Below are 25,483 nucleotides of genomic sequence, written 5' to 3'. Positions count from 1 at the left end.
TTTTGATATAGAATCTACATCTGAGATCAATTCTCCATTACAAGATGCAGTAACCACAATATTTCATTTTGACAAAGGTATCATGGCGTATTTTTGCGATTAAAGGTGGCATGTCAATTTTTCACATTTTGCGTGTATTCTCTATGGGACATGACTTTTTCTCAAAACTGGATTCTACATCCTGTCTTTTGCGAGCAATATCTCCGTCGTTTTAGCTTTGTTTTCGCTGAGCTTTGAGTATGTTGTAGCTAAGACAATAAGCTATCATAAGTTTGCCCTTTATTTTTCGATCAGATGCCGGGATCATGCTCATATTTCACTTACAAAGTGGGATTTGTGAAATCTATTTTCCGTTTACGTGTAATCTCTATGGGATATGTTTTGGTATATCGGTAACGCACTCGACTTCCGACCTCGAGGTCCCTGGTTCGAATCCGGGCGTCTCCAACAATTTTTTTTCTTCACTTTTTTTTTTTTTTTTGACTTTTCAATGATCATAAAATTGAAAACAGACCACCTAATTCGTCCCCATGACGAATTAAATTTCTAGTTATTATTCTTCCTCGAATTTGTTCGCAAGATATCTCAAGAATGAATAAAGCTATTATCATGAAACTTGTAATGATGATAGATATTAGTCTAACTTAGAACTGCGTGACTTTTCAGAGACTCAAGATCATCGTGACGTCATCCAGGCGCCATTTTGTGAAAATCAACTTATGATCATATCTTCATAACGGAATGTAATTTTTCATTCATATTTACCATGATTAAGATCAATATCCGTCCGGTCAATTTCAGGTCAAAAAATGCGCGTACGCTTTTGTCCGCGCGTTTACGCGCGTGAAATTTTTAAAATGCTCCAAATCATCCCAAATTTTTTTTACATACGTTTCAGGCCATATGGAGCATTTGATAAAAAAATTACGCACATGCGCATGCGCGCGCGTTTTCGCGCGTACTGGCATTTTGCAACATAGAATCGCCGATTTTTTTCTGTCATCATATTTGGCACATTTTTCAAAGCATTTTGATAACTTGTTCACCTTTAATAACACAATGAGCGTCCGTCAAAGTTGACAGCGCGCGCGGGCCTGCGTTATCTTTACCCACAATACATGGGCAAAAACATGCCAATACAAAATTCATTGTAACTCTTCAGAATAGATAGAAACTCCCTATATTCTTTCATATTTGTATCGATTATGAGTTGGAGATATGATTTAATGTCTCATTTGACCCTTAAATAACTTATGACGTCATCATAATGGCCTCCAAACTCAAAATTTAAATTTGCATATTATGACGTCAGCATATTTTTGGAAAATTGATTGTATCTCTAGAGATATTTATTGTTTTTCTTCAACATTTTAATATGTTCTAGCTGAGACAATTTTCTACAAACGCAGTATACCCAGGGGGCAAAACCCTGATTTGGAGGGTTTTGAGATAGACATGGGATGTTGTAAAAGGTCGGTTGGTATGAACGTATTCAGGAGACCTTCCTGCACAATTTCTAGGTGGACTACCTTGACAATATTTTGCTGGAAAAAAATGGCGGCCATTTTTTCAAAATGGCCGCCATGAAAAAACAATTTTCAATAATTGGATGATAATCTTAGAACAGAACATTATTTTATCACGTATGTGGTATCATATGAAAAGGAATTAAATTATCTACAAGATGGTACCACAATTATGATGATTGAATTTACTTTAAATATCAATTTTTGGCCAAAAATGTGATTTTTTTAACATTTTTTCCAAAAATATGAATTGCGCTAAAATACATATTTCTCAACAATTCAAAACTTTTGTAACTGAAGACTTAAAAATACCCAGAAAACTTGTCGGATATTAGCTTAATATGATCTGAAAATTACAGGGTTATTGCTGTCATGCACAAAAAGTTATAGCGTAGCAAAGTTCACACTTTGATATTTTGCATTTTGGACAATATGCATAGGTCAGTTCCATATTACGCTTAACGTGCGTCGGCAATGCGGCATGGCATATGTGACAGGATTTCAAGTCCCTTGCAACTGGAACGCGAATTCCCATCTTGCATTCTATCTTTTTCTTGATGATTGAAGGGATAGTGAACAGGGAAGGGTTGGGCTGGGTGACGGGGGAGGCACAAGGGGAATAACCCCCCCCCCCACCCCATCTGAAATTCTTCTGGGATGAAAATATCCGCCTGGAATTTGTAATAAATTCGTCGCGTCGGAGCAAGAACGCCCAGTTAGCTCCAAATATTGTGTCGTCTGCTATTTTTGACGATTTTGAGCCTTTTTGAGATTTTCACAGAAATGGAATCTACATGACACAAGAATTCCAGAAATATATTTTTTGTTGTCTATTTCGAAGTTTCTGATGAGTTATGAGCAATACAAATAGGCCCTTGGTCGTCATCACGGTTTACGTTCAGCGCAGTACACGCCCTCCCGTACTAGAGGCGTTTTAGCGCGGACTTCGCGGTACAAAATTGTTTGTGCAAGAACGCCCTGCCGATCAACATGCGCATTAACACTTTAGGGCGCTCGCGATAGGGCGTGGACGCAAATTTGTTACACTTAGGAAATATCAGGATTTACAATAGAAAATCTCCTTTATATCACATATTATTTGGAATATTTAGTGAACACCTACATCGCAAGAAGGAATCACAAAGGTAAGCAGACATTTTGTGGGCAAATTGTTTATACTAACACTGTTAAAAACTATCGAATCTTTTTGAAACTCCCGCCTTTTTGTAGTGGCGCCACGTCACTGCAACCATGGCGGCCTCCGCTCCGGAGCAATTAGGCAACGAAACAGAAGATAATTTTATGACTGTCAGTCCAGGGAAAAAACAATCAGCAAAAAGACGAAGAAAAGAAAGTAGAGAAGTGGAAACACTTAAAATGCACGATACTTCGAATTCGGATAAAGAAAATGATACTTTCTCAACCCCCAAACCACCTGACTTAAAATGCTTTTTAGTCCCAATAGACAAAACGAAAAATCTAAACAATCTGAATATCCTAGTGATAGCTAAAGCTATACATGCAGTGGTGGGCAATAATCCAGTGGAATTCGTGAAGCATGTAAGGAATGGAATCATGGTAAAGTGTAAAAACTCCAAGCAAATGAGAAGTGTGAAAGAAATTGAAAACATCGGAAATATCCCCGTGAAGGCGGAAGAGTTGAGAAATTGGGTGAAAGGAGTGATATATGGTATCCCCATCGAAATGACAGAACGAGAAATCCAAAATGAACTGACTAAACAGAAAGTTGTGGGGGTTAAAAGAATGATGAGTAGAAGAAATGACAAGAAAGAAAATGGTTCTCAAGGAAGAGAAGACAAAATAAAAGAACCAATTCCCACTAGGAATATCATTCTATCATTTGACCGCACCAACCTCCCCTCTGAAATAACGTTTTGTTACCAATTATTTAAGGTTAAACAATTCTTTCCACCCACACTCAGATGTTTCAAATGCCAACGTTTCGGCCACGGAATAGCACAATGTCAATCCAACCCCAGATGTGTTCGCTGTGGGGAGACGCACTCCTTCGACGAATGTCCCCACAAAGAAACGCCAAAATGTGTTAATTGTGGAGGCGAACACTCTGCGGCATATTTGGGATGTCAAGAAGCCCAAAAAGCAAAAGAAGTGCAAAGAATCAAAATAGAAAAAAAAGTAAGCTATGCTCAAGCTGCCAAAGTTTGGAAGAATGATCAAGATCAAGCAATGGATACAAACCAAATCCAACACGCTCCTCTTTCACAAGAAAGACAAGCGGTAGACTTTCCGGTACAGATAAACAAACAAACACCCCAGATAAAAGAATCTGAGAAGGAAATTAAAACTTATCCCAAACAACTAAAACAAAGCGAAGGCAGACAACAAAACAGAAATACGAAAGAAAATACTGCACACCAAGATTATTCTGGAACCACGCAGTATGTTCATGAAGGAGGAGAAGTTTGTAAAAATGAGAAAAACTTCGTTGTCAATGCCAGTAATGAAGAAATAATTTCATTTATTGTATATATTCTTGCAAATTTTAATCAAAAGAAAGATAATCCAATAAGCCTGATTGTAGGAGCAGCTCTCAAATTTTTCAATCTCACTAAAGAAATGTTAAATGAACAAAATGTTATTGACCTGGTATTTTAGTCTGTTCGCCTCCGTGACCCTAAATATACTGCAATGGAATGCGCAGGGCATAAATGGTCACGGAGACGAACTGAGACTTCACATTAATAATAGACAAGAAATAATTCATTTAATTTGCGTGCAAGAAACTTGGCTATTAGAAAACGAAAATTTTGATATAAATAATTATGAAGGAGTTTATAGAAATAGAAAAAACAGGCATACGAGGTGGATGTGCTATATACTTCCATAATTCGTTAGGACATAACAAAGTTACAGAACATGAAGACATAGAATGTCAAACGGTGAATATATATTTCAATCAATGTATATACACAGTGGTGAACTTTTATAACCCATGTAAAAAGATAACACCACAGATATTGGATAATATAACAAAAAATGCAAAAGAAGCTAAAAGAAAAATTATATTAGGAGACTTTAACGCACATAATACTTTATGGGGTAGTGACAAGACCGACGGAAATGGAAAAATAATCGAAAAATACATGTTGAAACATGATTTTACGATTTGTAACCTTGGGGAAGGTACAAGAATTGACCATAGAACGACAAAGCGTTCAGCATTAGATTTATGCTTTTCATCTCCTAATATTTCCCATAAGATTTCTTGGAGCGTAGAATCTACCACTTTAGGAAGTGATCATTTTCCTATATTGATAGAAATAGGAAATCAAAATGATCTTCCAAAGATTGATCCGGAAGAAATAAATTGGTCACTTGCTAATATAATTGGGAAACATTCCAACAAGCATGTGAAGAAGAGATGATAAATATAGACGAACATAATGTAGAAGAAGCTTACATTATATTTGTAGAAACTTTGAATAACATAATGATACGTCTAGGAAAAGTGAAATCAAAAAGAAGACAAAATCCTGTTCCCTGGTGGAACAAGGAATGTTCACAAAGTATAAAAGAAAGAAATCACCTAAGATATCTAGCAGAGAAAAGAAAAACTGGAGAGTATGTAGAAGATTACCTGATAAAGAAAGCAGAAGCACAAAAGATCAAAAGACAAGCAAAACGAGACTATTGGATCACCTATTGTAAGGAAATGACTCGTTTCACATCAATGACAGACATTTGGAATATGATACGTAAAATAGAAAATAGTAAGACTAATAAGAAAAATAAAAACATTAAATCGATAATATACGAAGAGAAAGAAATAATAAATCCTCAAGAGGTTGTAAATGTGATGGCTAATCATTTTGAAAATATTAGTGAGAGTACAATAATAAACAATGAAGCCGAAAATATAGTTAAAGAATATATTATGCAAGAAAATGTAAATGACGATCAAGAACAACGTAGAAATCAGTCTTTGAATCAAAAATTTACTATGCAAGAATTCAATCAAGTCCTGAAAAATCAAAAAGATACAGCACCAGGAAAAGATAAAATTGGATATGAAATCTACAAGAAGTTACCAGTACAGATTAAAAATAAAATGTTAAAAATTATGAATAAGATTTGGGAAAGTGGAAACATCCCCCAACAGTGTAAACACGGAATCTTGATACCGATACTAAAAGCAGGTAAAGATCCACAAAAACCATCATCGTATAGACCAATAACATTAACTCCCATCTTTATAAAGATATTGGAAAAGATGGTTTATAGAAGACTAGATTGGTATTTAGAAAATAAAAGTATTTTTCCGAGCATACAGAGCGGATTCAGAAAAGGAAGAAGCTCTACAGATAATATTATACTACTTGAAAATAGTATTCAGCAAAGCTTAGGGAACCATGAACATACTCTAGTCTGCTTTATAGATGTAACAAAGGCATACGATAAGTTGTGGTACAATGGTTTATTATATAAATTACTCAAATTAGGAGTGAAAGGAAACATGTATACATTTATTCAGAACTTACTACAGAAAAGAACCTTCCAAGTGAGGAATGGACAGACATTATCTAAAATATCTACCCTAGCCAATGGATTACCACAAGGAAGTGCCCTTAGCCCAATTTTATTCAACATTATGATGCATGATATACCATTGGAAAAGGAAGTGAATTTATCATTATTTGCAGATGACTGTGCTATATGGAAATCAGGTAAAAATGAAACGTTTGTTCAAGACAAAGTTCAAACATACCTACATCGGTTAAATGAATGGTTTAAATACTGGGGAATTTCAATATCTCATGAAAAAACAGTTTCGCTTCTATTTACAAATAGTAATAAAAAATGTGAACTGAATCTTGAAGGAGTACCCTTGCCTTTTGTACAGGAGCACAAATTCCTAGGCTTAATGTTTGATAAAAAATTAAGTTGGAGACCACATATTCAGGATATAGTAAAAAGATGTAAAATAAAATTGAATATTTTGAAGAAAATAACTGGTATATCATGGGGAAATGACTCCCACTCTATGCTTATTGTATATAAAGCATTAATACGTTCACTATTTGACTATGGATGTGAAGCATACGATTCAGCTTCAAACTTAGTAAAGAATACGTTGAACTCAGTACAATATCAGGCTTTAAAAATTATAACTGGTGGCCCTATTGGAACTTCATTACAATCCCTGCTTAAAGAAACAGGAGAAGAACCACTAGATATAAGGAGAAAAATGCTGACGAATAGATATTATTTTAAAGTGAAATCTACTCCCGAACACCCAGTCCGAAAATGTACAATCAACTGTTGGCAGTATGAAAATCTTAAAAAAAAGAAAGGAAAAAAGCCCTTTGGTTTTAGAATTCTAAACGAGAAAATAGTTCAAGAATCGGATGAAGTTGAAGAAAACAGACCAATACCATTTCCACCATGGCATTACATTCCACCCACCATCTCCACTGAATTACATACTTTAATCAGCAAGAATGACAACCCACACTATCAAAAAGCCAAATCTTTAGAAGTAATAAACACTAGATATAAAACACACCTACATATATACACAGACGGATCTAAAGATCCTAAAAGAGGCAACGCAGCAGCAGGCTTCTACGTACCAGCGATGAAAATTCATGAACAGAAACGATTACACAATGACACATCGTCATACAGGGCAGAACAAGTAGCCATTATTATGGCATTAGATTGGATTGAAAACTTGAATATTTATGTTGGTATAGTTATTCTTTCAGACTCTCTGAGTACAATAAATGCAATAGAATCGCAGATAAAAGAAAATTTCGTAATAGAAATACTGATAAAAATAACACATCTTCATTATAGAGGTATAAACATAACGCTAGAATGGATCCCATCTCACTGTGGACTAGTAGGGAATGAAGTAGTAGATAGTTTTGCTAAGAGAGCATTAAAGAAAAACATAGAAATTAACAATGATCTTAATGTACAAGAACTGAAATCAATACTGAGTAAAAGAGTACGAGAAATTGGGGAAGAAAGATGGAAAACGATAGAATCACCTTTAAAACGATTTGAGAATCATTCATGTATATCAATCAAGGTAAACAGATACAGTGAAGTAATATTACATAGATTGAGAATGGGTGTTCTTCAACTGAACCAACAAAAGGCTAAAGTGGGTTTAAGTGAAACAGAATATTGTGATTATTGTAACATCAGTGAAACAGAAGAACATTTTATATTTTATTGTAATAAGTATATCATTGAACGAGCAATGCTTTTCTCAGATTTAGACACCAAAACAATAGAAGAAACAAAAAGAATACTTTTCAAGTTTTCACAGAAGGCTCAATATGCCATCCTACTATATATCCATAGAACAGGTCGCTTCAAATAAAACAAGAGACCTAATAAGTTTACCTACAAGTAAAGTAAAATAAGCCAAAAGTACTTCTTTCCCCTATCGCTTCTTTAGGAGATTCTCATAAAGAGAATAAAAGGAGGAATAAATAAAGAAATATAATGTATGTAGGTATGTAATATATAGGCCTATATAGGCCATATATAATATTAAATAAAGACGTTAATTTTTCAATTGTTCTATTTTTATGCATTGATACTAACAAAGAGCCCACTTAAATGTTTGCTTACAAATAGTGATAATGTGATAAGATTTGTATATCAATTTACTTGAATGGATTGGAAATTCGGTTTCAGGAGCGCCCCTGTACGATGTGTCTCAATTTATAGTGTTTCTGTGTTTCTGAGTGGTCTAGGCATGCACCGTGCGTTATAAAATTAAAAGATCACTGCGCACGCACGCCGAGTAGCCGAGAAGCCTGTTTCACATCGGGCAAAGCTAGTTTTCCATGCCATCGAAACCGGGCTGACCAGATTAAACTTTAAAAAAAAGAGCAGAAACACGAAGTTGCAAACCATCCAGAGACTCCTAAAAAATTGCGTTACTTTTTAATTATATCATTACAAATCTTTATCCTCAGTTTTCTTATTTATAACTGATTTTCCTTAGACCTATAAAATTAAAAATAATTATGGCGTATATATTCAACATTGAATGAACGCCAATAAACAATTACCCAACAACAACAACAACATGTCGTCTGCCGGGGATTCCAGTCTACGTAAGCAATTAAATAAACAAATTGTAATGTGCAGATAAGTCATTTATATCAGTTACTTATGGCTTTATGGTTGTTGAAAGTATTTAAGTGCCGATATACGTATTAAATTATTTTATTGTTGGTATACGGTACTGAAGAGTGTCTGGTGATGAACAAATTTAGTACACCTGTCCCACGTACTGTATATCGTGTCTTGTTATGGCGAATACGGCTTAGTCACTTAGATCTACAATATAAGTGTCGGGTCTATGGCGACCTTTGGCACACAAACATGTAGCTATGAACATCTTTATTCGCTTATATAACAAAAATCATATGGTTATGATTAAAGGTGAATTAATATGAGGTGCATGTCCATCATTTTGTTTCATTAAATCCAAACATGTAGCTATGATTATGAACATCTTTATTCGCTTAGATCTATGTACAAAAATCATATGGTTATGATTAAAGGTGAAATAATATGAGGTGCATGTGCATAATTTTGTTTCATTAAATATATTCTAGTCTAGATCGATCTAGTCTGTACTATATATTATAGACATCTAAAGATCTAGATTCTTGACTAAATCTAAGTAGATCTAGACCCTAGACTCTATAATAATTATTTTGTTATCATTATTAAACTGCATTAATTAATGTGTGATTGCGATGGAAGAAAAGACGCAACCGACAGTTTTCTAAGAAACGAATTCGCCATTCCATGTCATGTTATAATCAATGTCAGAGTTAATGCAACTTTTGTAGTTTTTATAAATCTCACAATTAATGGCTGCAAATTGGATGTACATAAAATTGAATGGGGTGCACATACTTAAGTGCACATCAATGTTCTAGCCAAGCGGAGAGGTGTTAAATGTGAGTTAGTTGTTTAGATTTTTTTCATCAATCTTCCGAATAATTTTTGAACAAGTCACGCAGGTATTTAGTTTTAGATTCATGTTTAACATTTTTCATTTTTGTATGAAAAGTCTTGGTGCGCAGACTAGGGTACTTGGAATGTAGATTTCAAATCTTTTCAACACCACATAGCTGAACAATTCAAATTTGTTAAATTGACTGCTGTTATTTTTTGTTTACAGCTGAAACAAATGGTATAGACCTCCTCATCCAATGGAAGAAGGATGGATCCAGGCACTACGTTGATTCGAGAGATGTTTGGTTCTTTAAGAAGAATCCATTAAGGAAAGGGACCAACGTGAAGATGAAAGATGAACGTGGGCGTTGGTGGGCAGGGAAGGTACTTCAAGTGATTCATCGTACCTCATCAGGTAACTTATATATCATTTATTTTGAGTTGTAGAAAATATCAGTCATTCAAAATGTTAGCCATTAAAACATCAATCTTACATAAAATAAAATTTCATATGATTGAATGAGGAAAAGAAAACATTTCCCATCCATTCCTCTCTTTCTCAACTATGCAATGGCTAGTCAGCAAAACAAGTATTGAATATGAATTCTCTCTTTTTAGGGGATGCTGATAGTGTCAACACAGTTCCCTCCTTTGCCTCAGTGCAAAATGATGTCATGGATCCCGATGATATGCCTCTAAAGCACCTAGTCCATAATGGTAAGCAATTAACAAACATTCTTTACAATATCTGGAGGTGTACATTATATTTTTAATCATAGAAAATATCAGTCATTGTAAATGTTAGCCATCAAAAGATTAATCTTACTTTATATACATTTTCTCTTTTTAGACGATGCTGATAGTGTCAACACGTACAGTTCCCTCCTTTGCCTCAGTGCAAAATGATGTCATGGATCCCGATGATATGCCTCTAAAGCACCTAGTCCATAATGGTAAGCAATTAACAAACATTCTTTACAATATCTGGAGGTGTACATTATATTTTTAAATCATAGAAAATATCAGTCATTGTAAATGTTAGCCATCAAAAGATTAATCTTACTTTATATACATTTTCTCTTTTTAGACGATGCTGATAGTGTCAACACAGTTCCCTCCTTTGCCTCAGTGCAAAATGATGTCATGGATCCCGATGATATGCCTCTAAAGCACCTAGTCCATAATGGTAAGCGATTAACAAACATTCTTTACAATATCTGGAGGTGTATTATATTTTGAGTTGTAGAAAATATCAGTCATTGTAAATATTATGAATAAAAACATTAATCTTACATTAAATACATTTCATATGATTGAATGCTGAAAAAAAAAAAAATTCCCATCTATCCATTTGTCTCCACTCTGCAATCGCTAGTCACTAAAAACGAGTATGTAATATGAATTTTTTTCTTTTTAGGGGATGCTGATTGGGACAACATGGATGCCTCCTTTGCCTCAGTGCAAAATGATGTCAGTGATCCTGATGATGATATCCCGCTTAAGCACCTAGTACATAATGGTAAGCGATTAACAAACAAGCTTTCTAATATCTGCATGCGACAATATCATTTAATTGGTATGTGTTTTACAGCAAATGGGACATTGATTTTTTTTTTTCACCTTTAATTGTCACACTGTAATAATGTACACATTATAATTAAAACATCATTCACATTACTTTTTGCAAAATTAATATTCAAAGGACCAAGTTTTTAGTGATTTGAGGTATCTTTCTATTTTAGTATCATTTAGATTCATCTAATATTATTTGTATGCCACACAGTTAAATGTACTTTATACAAGTTTTCTAACAATAGCTATACATTGTAGTTATAATCTGAATTCAAGGCATAATTATATTTTTTACTTTGGTCAAATTCCTCACTTCTATTCAAATTATGCAAGGAAACCCGTTTACTTGCTAGACTTCACTGTCAGACACTATTGAGTGACTCTCTGACTGTTTTCTTTGGTAATAACATACATAAATATTAAAGAGAAAAAAAAACATACATAAAATGAGCTGTAAAGGGTACATGAGCATTTGCCTACATCAACAACCCACTTCTTGTAATGGCCAAAATTAAACGGATTGAATCTCTGCGCAGCACCAAACGTACAACGAGTCGGTACAAGGGTTTGAAAATCAGAATATTACCTTGGTGATTGCAATCACTAAAGTCGATTCGACAACTAATGGTCATTTTTTTTCTTTCAACTTAAAGACATTTTAAGCCCTTCGTTTTTGAGGGAATTTCTAAATTAGTATTATCTTTCAAATCCCGTTGGAATTTAACCTTTTCATTAGTTTGGCATGCAAATGGGACATAATACCTTTAAGTAACATTTTAAAGTTAGATTTATATCAAATATGAAAACAGTGTAACTATTATTAAAACGATACCCCTCCCCCTCTATATTGTAGGTTCCTACAGCAAGATGAGTAAGCAGCCAAGCAAACGTGTGGCAGATAGTGCCATGTCCCTGAAGCATGTGCCTGCTAAGAAGTCTTCCAAAGATATGAGCACTGATTACACAAAATGCATCATATGCCAACAAGAGTCTTTGATGAGTCTATACTTCATCCAGTTAACAACATATTCAAAGCTTATACAAGCCATGTTCGCTCGACAAGATGAAGTGTTTAACAGAATTCACACCGAGTCAGCATCAGAAACCTGGTTGGAGGAAAATGCACCAAGGTGGCATGCAAAATGTCGTAACTGGTACATACATGAGAAAGGCTACCAGTGTGCTGAAAAGAAACGTCTTGCTGATAACCCGAGTACAGAAGGTGAGTCTCATGCAGGATGCAGCTCATCGCAGTCAAAGCAACCTGTCAAGTTAACCCGTCAGAACACTGAGAGTTTTGAAGCAAAGAAGACATGTATAATTTGCGATAAGAAGTGGAAGTTGAAGGGAAAGGGGCCAGTGTGTAAGGTATCAACAAAGAGCAGTCAAATGTCGATTGAGGAGAGGGCAAGGAAGCTGGGCAGAGATGACATATTACAGAGGCTGATTGGGCAGGGACATGATATGATTGCCAATGATATAACCTATCATTCAACATGTATGAACAAATTCAAGGCTCTTCGCATTCATTCTGGTCAGCCAAAATTAAACCCTTATGATGTTGCATTCAGCCGACTAGTAGATGAGCTGGAAGCTCCTCTTTTCCATGATCCGTCCGGATTCCTCGTAGAATCACTCCGCGATAGGTACCGAGACATTCTTATGGATCTTGGTGTCGATAAAGGAAATCAATACCGGGCGACTGTCTTGAAACAGAAGTTACAGGATCACTATGGGTCACGTATTTCAGTCCTCAATCAAACAAAAGGTTCGGGATTTATATGTGCTTCCACAGTACCACTTGGTGACGCACTGGATAAACTGAGGCGCCTAGAAGGAGACGAAAAACACCATACACTTCTGCAAGCATCAAAGATTCTTAGAGCAGATTGTGAAAAGTGTAAGAAAGAGACTCGTGAGAAAAATTCAACTGAGATTTCCTTCACATCTGCATACAACATGGTTCCATACTCGCTTTTCAACTTCTCAGCAATGCTGCTCAAAGACCATGTACCAGAATTGAGTGAAGGAGGTAAAGTTCATGTAGACCAGGCAACAGCGGAAAAGGCTATCATCATGTCACAGTATGTCCTACAGCATGTATTTGGCATACCCACACCTCTAGGAATTTCCACTGCATACTACATATTCAATCAGACACGAAGCAAATCACAAGTAGTGATGAACAACCGAACTGGCTTGGGGATCAGTTATGAACGTCTTCATCGGCAACTGACAGCACAGAGTGTGAAGGCCATGCAGCAGGTTGAAACTGATGGTGTTTACATCCCAGAGACAATGGCAAAAAACAGTGAAATTCCCCATGTGTTTGCCATGGACAATCTGGACTGGAAGAAGAAAACACTTGAAGGTGGAAGTTTCAATGCTACTACTGCAATCGTCATTGAAAACCAGGAGTTGGAGAGGGCCCAGGAAGGCACTAGACTGCGTACTTCCACGTCAGACAGAAGAAAAACTCTCTTTGATGTTGAAGACCCACCTCCTTCTACATGCCATATCTCAGCTAGAGACAGGCAGACATCTAGGTCACTTCAATGCATAGAGAAACTGGAGAGTCTGATGACTTCTTCAGATGGCCAGGCTGAGGATGTTTTGCTTATGTGGCGCCTCGGTAGAATGATTACTACTTCGCAACTGTTGGATGCTCCTACAGATTTAGGAGCAGGACTTCCAGGCTTTTCTGCGTTCTGTGCTGACCTCCACCCACATAGACAGGCGAGCATCATTGGCTACCTTCCTCTGATCCCATCCTCTCCAACCAACCCTACTATACTAAAGGAAATGATGATTCGACTTGTCAAGACATCACGTGCACTTGGCGACAAATACACAATTATCACTGGAGATCAGGCAACATATGAGCTCGCCGTAGCCATCAGAGACAAGCATCGTAATGAGTTCAGCAATGTGGTCTTACTGCTGGGTGGCTTTCATCAAGCTCACAACTACATGAAAGCAGTTTGCAAGATCACCAGGGAGGCAGGTGCAGAAGATCTTCTCGTTGCAGCTGGTCTATGCCAGGAAGGGACTGCCAAGAAGATGTTTGGTGAGAAAGCTGACTACTACCAGACCATACATGCCCTGAGAATCCTAAGCGAAGCTATGTGGCGCCTCTACTGGGAAGCATTTGAGACATGGGCAGCAGACAGAGCAACAGATCACTGGCAGCCTCAGGTGGAATCTGTCTTGAAGATGCTCTTTGAAAAAGACATCCCTGCCACTGAAAAGTTGCAAATGCTTCGGAATTCCCATGAACAGTTATCAGCCCTGCGGGAACAGATGATGCTTTTCCAAGAATCAATGGTTGAGCAGCCAACAGCAATCCTATGGTCCACCTTCCTGATTATGTCAGATGTTCTCCATAGATTTATCTACTACCAGCGAGAAGCTGACTGGGTAGGACACCTCTGTGAATCATATCGAATGCTACCTTACCTCACAGCAGCAGGGCATTACAAATATGGGCAGCAGTCTCTCCCACTCTATCTTGATGAGATGAAGAAACTTCCTGAAACAGCCCCTGATGTACATGAAGCACTTCTGGCGGGTGCATTTGTTGGAAGGAGAGCAGACGGCAAGCACAATTGTGTTTCTCCTGACATGCTTCTTGAACAGACTTACAATGCCGATGCCAAGGAAGCTAGCGGTCTTGACGGAATTACACTAAACCCTGCCGCACGGATGAAATGGGTTTACACTAAACCCATCACTGCATCTGTCTCTGCACAGTTGAAATCAATGCTACATCTTCATTCAACCAGCCCTCATCATGAATCTGGTGCATGTCGAGTAACAAGGGATGCAGAGATGGTCATCAAGGTAATGGCAGCAGTCGAGACGAATCCATTCAGTGCAACCACGACATCCCTGATAAATGTGGCAACTGGGCAATGTGCTGATTGCAAAGTTAAGGACAACTTGACCAGTGTTAAACAAATAGGCCTGGATGCACTCTCTAAGTCACTGTCCAGTCTTCAGAAGAAGACAAGTATTGTGAAGCTGAACACGTTCCACACACAAAACAAGAAACAAAAGAAGTCTGCGCCCCAAACAGCTAAATCGGGGAAGAGTAATGAAGTAACTGCTCTTCTGCGAATGACACAGATCGTTGCTAGTGGTGGAGAACTAGACATTGTTGACTTCATAGGGAACCACGAATGCAATGAATACCCACCGTCTCTCTTTCAAGATGATGGCAGAATGAGAAAAGGTACCAAATCAAGCCTCGTGAAAACCCTGAAAGAGGTGACCAAAGTTACCAGCACGCCTGATCTGCCCCAACATGTCAGAAAGACAGCAGTAGTCATTGATGCCATGTGTGCCATCCGACATTGGTCTTTCAACAAAGGCGAACGATTTGGAACCATTGCTGAACGATACAAATACCTGCTACTGAATGATGTGCCTGCTGGTACGGAGTTCATACACTTCTGCTGTGACAGGTACAGCGGACCAAGCTTGAAGTCTGCTGAGCAAGAGCACAGGTATGCCCGATCTAAACCCGCCCGGGAATATGAAGTCAGTGACCATTACACAGCTCCTGACCCACAGGAATTCTTTGCAGTGGCTGCAAACAAGGCTAATCTCCAAAACTATCTATGCGAGAAATGGTGTGAGAATAAGCATCTGGATGACAATGTAGGCCCAACCCATCTCTATCTGGGCGGTGGATTCACAGAAGAGACTAAGACTGTATTGATCACAAGAGAGTCTGTTATGGATGTTCCAGCTCTTGAATCGACTCAGAAGGAGGCTGATACAAGGGTAATTCTGCACACCCTGTACAGTGTCCAAAATGACAAAGTTGAAAGGGTAGTCATCCATGCCAATGACACAGATATTATTATCACGTGTCTACACTATGGAGCGACATACCTGAAAGATCTACCAGAACTATGGATAAGGACAGCCAAAGACTCATACTTGCCGATCCATGAAATGGTGGTAGCACTGGGAGCTTCACCGTGTCGTGCAATGCCCTTCATCCATAGCCTGAGTGGCAGAGATACAACAAGTTATCCATTCTTCACCGGCAAGAAGGCATGGTTCAAGCGCAGCTTGAGTCTTGACATACCCACGATTGAACAGTTTGGTGAGAATCCAGCTGACGTTGTATCTGGAGACCTAATCAAGGAGGCAAGGGCCATCACGACTGCTGTTTACACCTCAGCAAGTGATGACTTCAATGAGTCTGATCTAGGCAAAATCAGGGCATACAAGTTTTTGAACAACAGATCTACTCTCCTAAGGCTCCTGCCCCCCACAGAGGACGCATTTCTTCTACATGTAAAGAGAGCTGCCCTTGCAACGATGATAGATAAGACAGCACACATTGCCAAGCCTCAAATCCCTGCCTGGACAGAATTTGGGTGGAATCTGGATGGTCAGCACGTGCTTCCTATTCCAAGTACCCATGAAGCCTGGCCCGTTTCGATGAAGAAGGCTATATCATGCGGATGTACTAAAGGGTGCAAGAAGAACTGCTCATGTGCCAAGACGGAAATACCATGCTACATAGGGTGCCGTTGCCAAGGACTATCAAGCAAATGTAGCAGGGTGCAGGAGATCGAATTTGACATCGGAGCAGCGAATATCAGTGACAGTAGCAGCGACTCAGACAGTGATTTAAGAAAGAAAAACAGTGATGTCGGAAATGAAGAATAGTCGCTTTAAATGCAACTACGATATACCGGGGTATTGAAATATGTTCACAAATTGAATAACATTAACGACTTTTATTTTCATCTTAATTCCCTTTTCAGTTAGATATTATCATCATTATTAACATTTTTATTTACATTTAATCAGGTATGTGCACTGTAATTTTAGCCAAAACCGCTATAACAGTATAATTGGAAAGAGGTTAAGTGAACATTAAATACATTTAAAGACTTGGTGTTAAAAACCTTATTGATAGATCATTTGAACACTAAACATGTATATCTCCAAGTTTTGATTTCCACTATGCATTATCCATTCAATACATGTACGTGAAGTTTGCACCCTGTAGCTTGTTATAGTTACTGATCCTTGAACAAAACATTCAGGGGCAGCAATATCTTGTAATGGCGGGAAGGGGGGGGGGGTTAACCTTAATAGATCCTTCCCCCTTCAGTTGCCGAGCTACCTAAAATATCGCACCCTCCCCCACTAAGACTTTGCATTTTGCATTTGAGAACATTTTGCAACGCCCTTGTGTAAATATAATTGGGACGTTGCATAGTGACAGCACTTTCAATCAAAAACGAATATCAGGACGTGATATTGATTTCTATACAAATTGTTGTGTCTGTAAATTCGTATAGGTAGCCTGGAAACCATAATTTTTTATAATAATTCTACATTTCCCCCTAAAGTTTAGTGTGGGGGAGAAACTTTTCCACCCCCCCCCCACGTCCCCTATCAATTACTGACCCTGCATTTTGAAGTTTAGCCAATGTTTTGGAGTTTACATTATCGAACACCTAAAAGACAAGATCGATGTCACACTAACTTAAGCAGTTCAGACATCTTATAGGCCTATACCATTTCATATCTGTTTTAAATCAAAGTTTACTACGCTCAGTAGTGTAGCGCCCTGTGTGTAGCGAATATATTTCTAAATTTGAAGTAGTAAAATTTGTTTATTTTGTCTTTTCTATTCATTTATTTAACAATTTCAAACTTTCCAGAGGGGAACAAACCACCAAAAAAAATAAACTGGGGGACCGCCCCCCCCCCCACCCTTCCCCTACCGGCCCGATTCGCAACTCCTGCAAATAATGATTGCACAGTTATTATGTAGAAATGGGAAACAAATCTAAAGAAAGAGATAGAATGCTCAAAATTAATGTTTCAGTTGCAAACAACCTTCAAACCCTACAGCAAGATGGCAACACATGTGCGCATATTGTGCGTGAATAGCATAAATACTATAGCCTGTGCGTATTGTAAAAAAACGTTGTATTAGTGAACATCAATATGTGAACTTTGGAGCGCTATATCTTTTTTGTTAGGAAAGCAATAAAGCTGTACTTTTCAGGTCATATTAAACTGATGTTGGGACAGTTTTCAGCAATTTATCGATTCTTCATTTTTAATTTGTATTGAGATATAGGAAATATGTATTTAAGCAAAATTTTTTTTGTGAGAAAAAATGTTAAAAAATCACATTTCGGGCAATTTTGTTAAAGTATTATGACATCAATCAATATAAATGTAGTATCATCTTGTAGGAAATTGAATTACCTTTCATATGATACCAAACACAAGGTAAAATGAGGTTCTGTTCAAAACTTATCGTTATATTATTAAAAAATATTTTTTTATGGCGGCCATTTTGAAAAAATGGCCGCCATTTTTTCCAGCAACATATTTTCGAGGTAGTCCACCTGGAAATTGTTAAGGGAGTTCCTCTGAACAGGTTGATACCCAACAACCTTTTACAACATTCCATGTCTCAAAAACCTGTCTTGCCCCCTGGGTAGTATTCACAATTGTTCATTTAGACAAAGGCATCATGGCGTATTTTTGCGATTAAAGGAGGCATGTAAATTTTTCACATTTTGCGTGTATTCTCTATGGGACATGACTTTTTCTCAAAACTGGATTCTACATTCCTGTCTTTCGTGAGCAATATCTCCTTTGTTTAACGGGTATGTTGTAGCTGAGACAATCAGCTATCACTAATGTGTCTTTTGTTTTTCAATCAGATGCCGGGATCATGCTAATATTTCACTTGCAAAGTAGGATTTGAGAATTCCATTTCCCGTTTACGTGTAATCGCCATGGGAAATGTTTTGGTATATCGGTAATGCACTTGACTTCCAAGCTCGAGATCCCTGGTTCGAGTCCGGGTGTCTCCAACAATTGTTTTTCTTCATTTTGTCACGCTTTTAATAACTTACAGCCAACTTGAATGACCCTGGCCCTCTGGGACTTGAGAGTTATGTCATCCCAGATTCAAGTCTGACAGCTTCCAGTGAGTATAATGCTGACCATGGTGCAAAGAGAGGTCGTCTTAACCTGGCCAAAGTCGGTAACCTGCGTGGAGCCTGGTCTGCACGTACAAACAATGCCAACCAGTGGATCCAGGTACGAAAGGTTTTTTTTAGGCCAATTCAGACACGAAACATTTAGACAACCCTTATTTCTATGGCATCGGTTCGTGTCCCACTGCTGCCACCGTATCAGTAATGAAAAGGGTCGACAGTCAATTTTGATGCCATAGTTTAATTTGTATCCATACACTGCCATAATTCTGTAATAAGAGTCACCAGTCAGTTCTATACCATGGATTCATATCCCACCGCTGCCACCATGTCAGTAATGAAAAAGTCACCAGTCATTTCTATACCATGTATTCATATCCCACCGCTACCACCAGGTCATTAATGAAAGAGTCACCAGTCAGTTCTATACCATGGATTCATATCCCACCGCTGCCACCATGTCAGTAATGAAAAAGTCACTGACACCGTACAAATTTGTTTTCTTCCCGCCAATTTTTGAGGTGACTTATGGGTTCGTAGATTTATTTCTCCTCTCTTTAGGTAAAGCTACTATAAGATTGCCATAGTTACATTATTGATGAGCTGAACTGAATGAAAGCAAGGTAAATTCATTGATAGGTGCATGATCATTGGTTAAAAGTTTTCTCATGGAGATAGACAAATTAGATGAATATGAGGATAAACATCAAGAATTCTTCGTCCCATTCTTTTCTTTCTACAAGGTGGATCTTTTGGACCGTTACCGTGTCATTTCAGTTGCGACTCAAGGGCGAGAAGATTTTAGCCAGTGGGTTACAAGCTACAAGCTTGCTTGTAGTACTGATGGCACGATCTTTCACACCGTGCAGGGAATTTCTACAAATCCTGGAGCTGACAGGGTAAGTTTGTTCTCTAATTATTCATTAGTTAATTTTATCTGGACTCTATTCTTGAAGAATTTTGAAGGCATTTGATTTCTCATTGAAAACTATTTGAATATTTTGATATTAGGATAATTTCTTTCAACAATAAATGCAATCGTTACCTCAAGAACAGATACACATTTTTGGTTTACTATTAACTATTCCGCATACACAGAGTATAAGAGGAGAAAATTATTAGGTAGGATTGAAGAACTGTTTATATTTGTTAATATATTACAGCAAGAAATGCACTTCAAGTTAAAAATGTTCAATCCATTTCATTTTGTTCTATTTTATTACTAGGTCTCTTAATTAGGTGATACGTAACGAAGTCTACGTATCACCTATTGATTTCGTCAAGATTGTTATTTATTATTAGGTGATACGTAACGAAGTCAACGTATCACCTTTTGATTTCGTCAAGATTTTTATTTATTTTTTTTTTTATTTATTATTCTTCCTCGAATTTGTTCGCAGGATATCTCAAGACTCAATAAAGCCATTGTTATGAATCTTTCACTGATGATAGATCTTAGTCTAACTTAGAACTGCGTGACTTTTCAAAGACTCAAAGTCATCGTGACGTCATCCAGGCGCCATTTTGTAAAAATCAACTTATGATCATATCTTCATAACGGAAAGTAATTTTACATTCATATTTATCAAGATTAAGATCAATATCCGTCGGATCAATATGAGGTCAATAAATGCGCGCAAAAATGCGCGTACGCGTAGGCGCGCGCGTCAATGCGCGCGTAAAATTTTAAATTGCTCAAAATCGTCTTAAATTTTTTTTGCATACGTTTCAGGCCATTTTAAGCATTTCATAAAAAATCACGCAAAACACGCATTTTTGCACGTTTTCGTTCGTCACGGCCGAACGAAAAATAATTTCTCCGCAAAAGCTCTTGACCGAATATTCCTCATATTTTTCCGGAAAATTTGATACCATGTTTAGCTCTTTATCACTATTAAAAACGGAATGAGCGTCCGTTCAAGATAACCGTCCGTACGCGCGATTTTTGTAATACATTGCATATATGGGCAAAAACATGCCTATGAAAAGTCCATTGGGATGAATAGGGATTGCCAATTTTTTTTTCATATTTAGATAGAGTATGAGTCGGAGGTATGATTTCATATCTCATTTGGCCATTAAGTACATCTTGACGGCATCATAATGGCCTTGGAAGTCAAAAATACAAAATTGCATATTATGACGTCATTGTATTTATGGAAAATGTAGTGTATTTCTCTCAATATTCATCGATTCTCTTTGAAATGTCGATATGTTGTAGATAAGGCAATTCTCTACAAGATCACTTTTCACTAAGTTTCATTTTAATGAGGTCATCATAGTACAAAATTCAATTAAAGGCCACATGTCAGAATTTTCGTCATTTGCGTGTTATGTCTATGGAAGGTGAATTTCGTTCACATCATGAATCTGCATGGCATTCATCTATGAGCACTATCTATCTTATGTGTGCTCTGTTTTCTCCCAAATTGGGGTATGTTATAGCTGAGACCATGGGCTATAAAAACGGTGTACTTTGTTTTTCGATCAGATGTTGGGATCATATCGAAATTTTCAATCGAAAGTTGAAATTGCAAATTTTGAAGGAATCATTAGGTGATGCGTACAAAGTATACGTATCATTAGGTGATACGTAACGAAGTCAACGTATCACCTTTTGATTTCGTCAAGATTTTTATTTATTTTTTTTTTTATTTATTATTCTTCCTCGAATTTGTTCGCAGGATATCTCAAGACTCAATAAAGCCATTGTTATGAATCTTTCACTGATGATAGATCTTAGTCTAACTTAGAACTGCGTGACTTTTCAAAGACTCAAAGTCATCGTGACGTCATCCAGGCGCCATTTTGTAAAAATCAACTTATGATCATATCTTCATAACGGAAAGTAATTTTACATTCATATTTATCAAGATTAAGATCAATATCCGTCGGATCAATATGAGGTCAATAAATGCGCGCAAAAATGCGCGTACGCGTAGGCGCGCGCGTCAATGCGCGCGTAAAATTTTAAATTGCTCAAAATCGTCTTAAATTTTTTTTGCATACGTTTCAGGCCATTTTAAGCATTTCATAAAAAATCACGCAAAACACGCATTTTTGCACGTTTTCGTTCGTCACGGCCGAACGAAAAATAATTTCTCCGCAAAAGCTCTTGACCGAATATTCCTCATATTTTTCCGGAAAATTTGATACCATGTTTAGCTCTTTATCACTATTAAAAACGGAATGAGCGTCCGTTCAAGATAACCGTCCGTACGCGCGATTTTTGTAATACATTGCATATATGGGCAAAAACATGCCTATGAAAAGTCCATTGGGATGAATAGGGATTGCCAATTTTTTTTTCATATTTAGATAGAGTATGAGTCGGAGGTATGATTTCATATCTCATTTGGCCATTAAGTACATCTTGACGGCATCATAATGGCCTTGGAAGTCAAAAATACAAAATTGCATATTATGACGTCATTGTATTTATGGAAAATGTAGTGTATTTCTCTCAATATTCATCGATTCTCTTTGAAATGTCGATATGTTGTAGATAAGGCAATTCTCTACAAGATCACTTTTCACTAAGTTTCATTTTAATGAGGTCATCATAGTACAAAATTCAATTAAAGGCCACATGTCAGAATTTTCGTCATTTGCGTGTTATGTCTATGGAAGGTGAATTTCGTTCACATCATGAATCTGCATGGCATTCATCTATGAGCACTATCTATCTTATGTGTGCTCTGTTTTCTCCCAAATTGGGGTATGTTATAGCTGAGACCATGGGCTATAAAAACGGTGTACTTTGTTTTTCGATCAGATGTTGGGATCATATCGAAATTTTCAATCGAAAGTTGAAATTGCAAATTTTGAAGGAATCATTAGGTGATGCGTACAAAGTATACGTATCATTAGGTGATACGTAACGAAGTCAACGTATCACCTTTTGATTTCGTCAAGATTTTTATTTATTTTTTTTTTATTTATTATTCTTCCTCGAATTTGTTCGCAGGATATCTCAAGACTCAATAAAGCCATTGTTATGAATCTTTCACTGATGATAGATCTTAGTCTAACTTAGAACTGCGTGACTTTTCAAAGACTCAAAGTCATCGTGACGTCATCCAGGCGCCATTTTGTAAAAATCAACTTATGATCATATCTTCATAACGGAAAGTAATTTTACATTCATATTTATCAAGATTAAGATCAATATCCGTCGGATCAATATGAGGTCAATAAATGCGCGCAAAAATGCGCGTACGCGTAGGCGCGCGCGTCAATGCGCGCGTAAAATTTTAAATTGCTCAAAATCGTCTTAAATTTTTTTTGCATACGTTTCAGGCCATTTTAAGCATTTCATAAAAAATCACGCAAAACACGCATTTTTGCACGTTTTCGTTCGTCACGGCCGAACGAAAAATAATTTCTCCGCAAAAGCTCTTGACCGAATATTCCTCATATTTTTCCGGAAAATTTGATACCATGTTTAGCTCTTTATCACTATTAAAAACGGAATGAGCGTCCGTTCAAGATAACCGTCCGTACGCGCGATTTTTGTAATACATTGCATATATGGGCAAAAACATGCCTATGAAAAGTCCATTGGGATGAATAGGGATTGCCAATTTTTTTTTCATATTTAGATAGAGTATGAGTCGGAGGTATGATTTCATATCTCATTTGGCCATTAAGTACATCTTGACGGCATCATAATGGCCTTGGAAGTCAAAAATACAAAATTGCATATTATGACGTCATTGTATTTATGGAAAATGTAGTGTATTTCTCTCAATATTCATCGATTCTCTTTGAAATGTCGATATGTTGTAGATAAGGCAATTCTCTACAAGATCACTTTTCACTAAGTTTCATTTTAATGAGGTCATCATAGTACAAAATTCAATTAAAGGCCACATGTCAGAATTTTCGTCATTTGCGTGTTATGTCTATGGAAGGTGAATTTCGTTCACATCATGAATCTGCATGGCATTCATCTATGAGCACTATCTATCTTATGTGTGCTCTGTTTTCTCCCAAATTGGGGTATGTTATAGCTGAGACCATGGGCTATAAAAACGGTGTACTTTGTTTTTCGATCAGATGTTGGGATCATATCGAAATTTTCAATCGAAAGTTGAAATTGCAAATTTTGAAGGAATCATTAGGTGATGCGTACAAAGTATACGTATCATTAGGTGATACGTAACGAAGTCAACGTATCACCTTTTGATTTCGTCAAGATTTTTATTTATTTTTTTTTTTATTTATTATTCTTCCTCGAATTTGTTCGCAGGATATCTCAAGACTCAATAAAGCCATTGTTATGAATCTTTCACTGATGATAGATCTTAGTCTAACTTAGAACTGCGTGACTTTTCAAAGACTCAAAGTCATCGTGACGTCATCCAGGCGCCATTTTGTAAAAATCAACTTATGATCATATCTTCATAACGGAAAGTAATTTTACATTCATATTTATCAAGATTAAGATCAATATCCGTCGGATCAATATGAGGTCAATAAATGCGCGCAAAAATGCGCGTACGCGTAGGCGCGCGCGTCAATGCGCGCGTAAAATTTTAAATTGCTCAAAATCGTCTTAAATTTTTTTTGCATACGTTTCAGGCCATTTTAAGCATTTCATAAAAAATCACGCAAAACACGCATTTTTGCACGTTTTCGTTCGTCACGGCCGAACGAAAAATAATTTCTCCGCAAAAGCTCTTGACCGAATATTCCTCATATTTTTCCGGAAAATTTGATACCATGTTTAGCTCTTTATCACTATTAAAAACGGAATGAGCGTCCGTTCAAGATAACCGTCCGTACGCGCGATTTTTGTAATACATTGCATATATGGGCAAAAACATGCCTATGAAAAGTCCATTGGGATGAATAGGGATTGCCAATTTTTTTTTCATATTTAGATAGAGTATGAGTCGGAGGTATGATTTCATATCTCATTTGGCCATTAAGTACATCTTGACGGCATCATAATGGCCTTGGAAGTCAAAAATACAAAATTGCATATTATGACGTCATTGTATTTATGGAAAATGTAGTGTATTTCTCTCAATATTCATCGATTCTCTTTGAAATGTCGATATGTTGTAGATAAGGCAATTCTCTACAAGATCACTTTTCACTAAGTTTCATTTTAATGAGGTCATCATAGTACAAAATTCAATTAAAGGCCACATGTCAGAATTTTCGTCATTTGCGTGTTATGTCTATGGAAGGTGAATTTCGTTCACATCATGAATCTGCATGGCATTCATCTATGAGCACTATCTATCTTATGTGTGCTCTGTTTTCTCCCAAATTGGGGTATGTTATAGCTGAGACCATGGGCTATAAAAACGGTGTACTTTGTTTTTCGATCAGATGTTGGGATCATATCGAAATTTTCAATCGAAAGTTGAAATTGCAAATTTTGAAGGAATCATTAGGTGATGCGTACAA

At 37.0% G+C, this 25,483-nt stretch overlaps 1 protein-coding gene across 1 annotated transcript; it reads left to right on the top strand.

The window, feature by feature from the left end:
- Positions 1-8,616: 8,616 nt before the first annotated feature.
- Positions 8,617-19,093, top strand: LOC105441519. The gene is made up of 6 exons (XM_030977623.1): positions 8,617-8,644; positions 9,727-9,915; positions 10,588-10,686; positions 10,918-11,019; positions 11,926-16,787; positions 18,982-19,093. The coding sequence occupies exons 1-5, from the start codon at positions 8,617-8,619 to the stop codon at positions 16,755-16,757; spliced, it is 5,250 nt and encodes a 1,749-aa protein (XP_030833483.1). The 3' UTR covers positions 16,758-16,787; positions 18,982-19,093.
- The last annotated feature ends 6,390 nt before the right edge of the window (positions 19,094-25,483 follow it).

The sequence above is a fragment of the Strongylocentrotus purpuratus genome, unplaced genomic scaffold, assembly GCF_000002235.5.
Source record: "Strongylocentrotus purpuratus isolate Spur 01 unplaced genomic scaffold, Spur_5.0 spur5_contig_809, whole genome shotgun sequence".
Taxonomy (NCBI): Eukaryota; Metazoa; Echinodermata; class Echinoidea; order Camarodonta; family Strongylocentrotidae; genus Strongylocentrotus; species Strongylocentrotus purpuratus.
The sequence above is the reverse complement of the archived record's forward strand: the minus strand, read 5'-3'. Positions and strand labels throughout refer to the sequence as shown.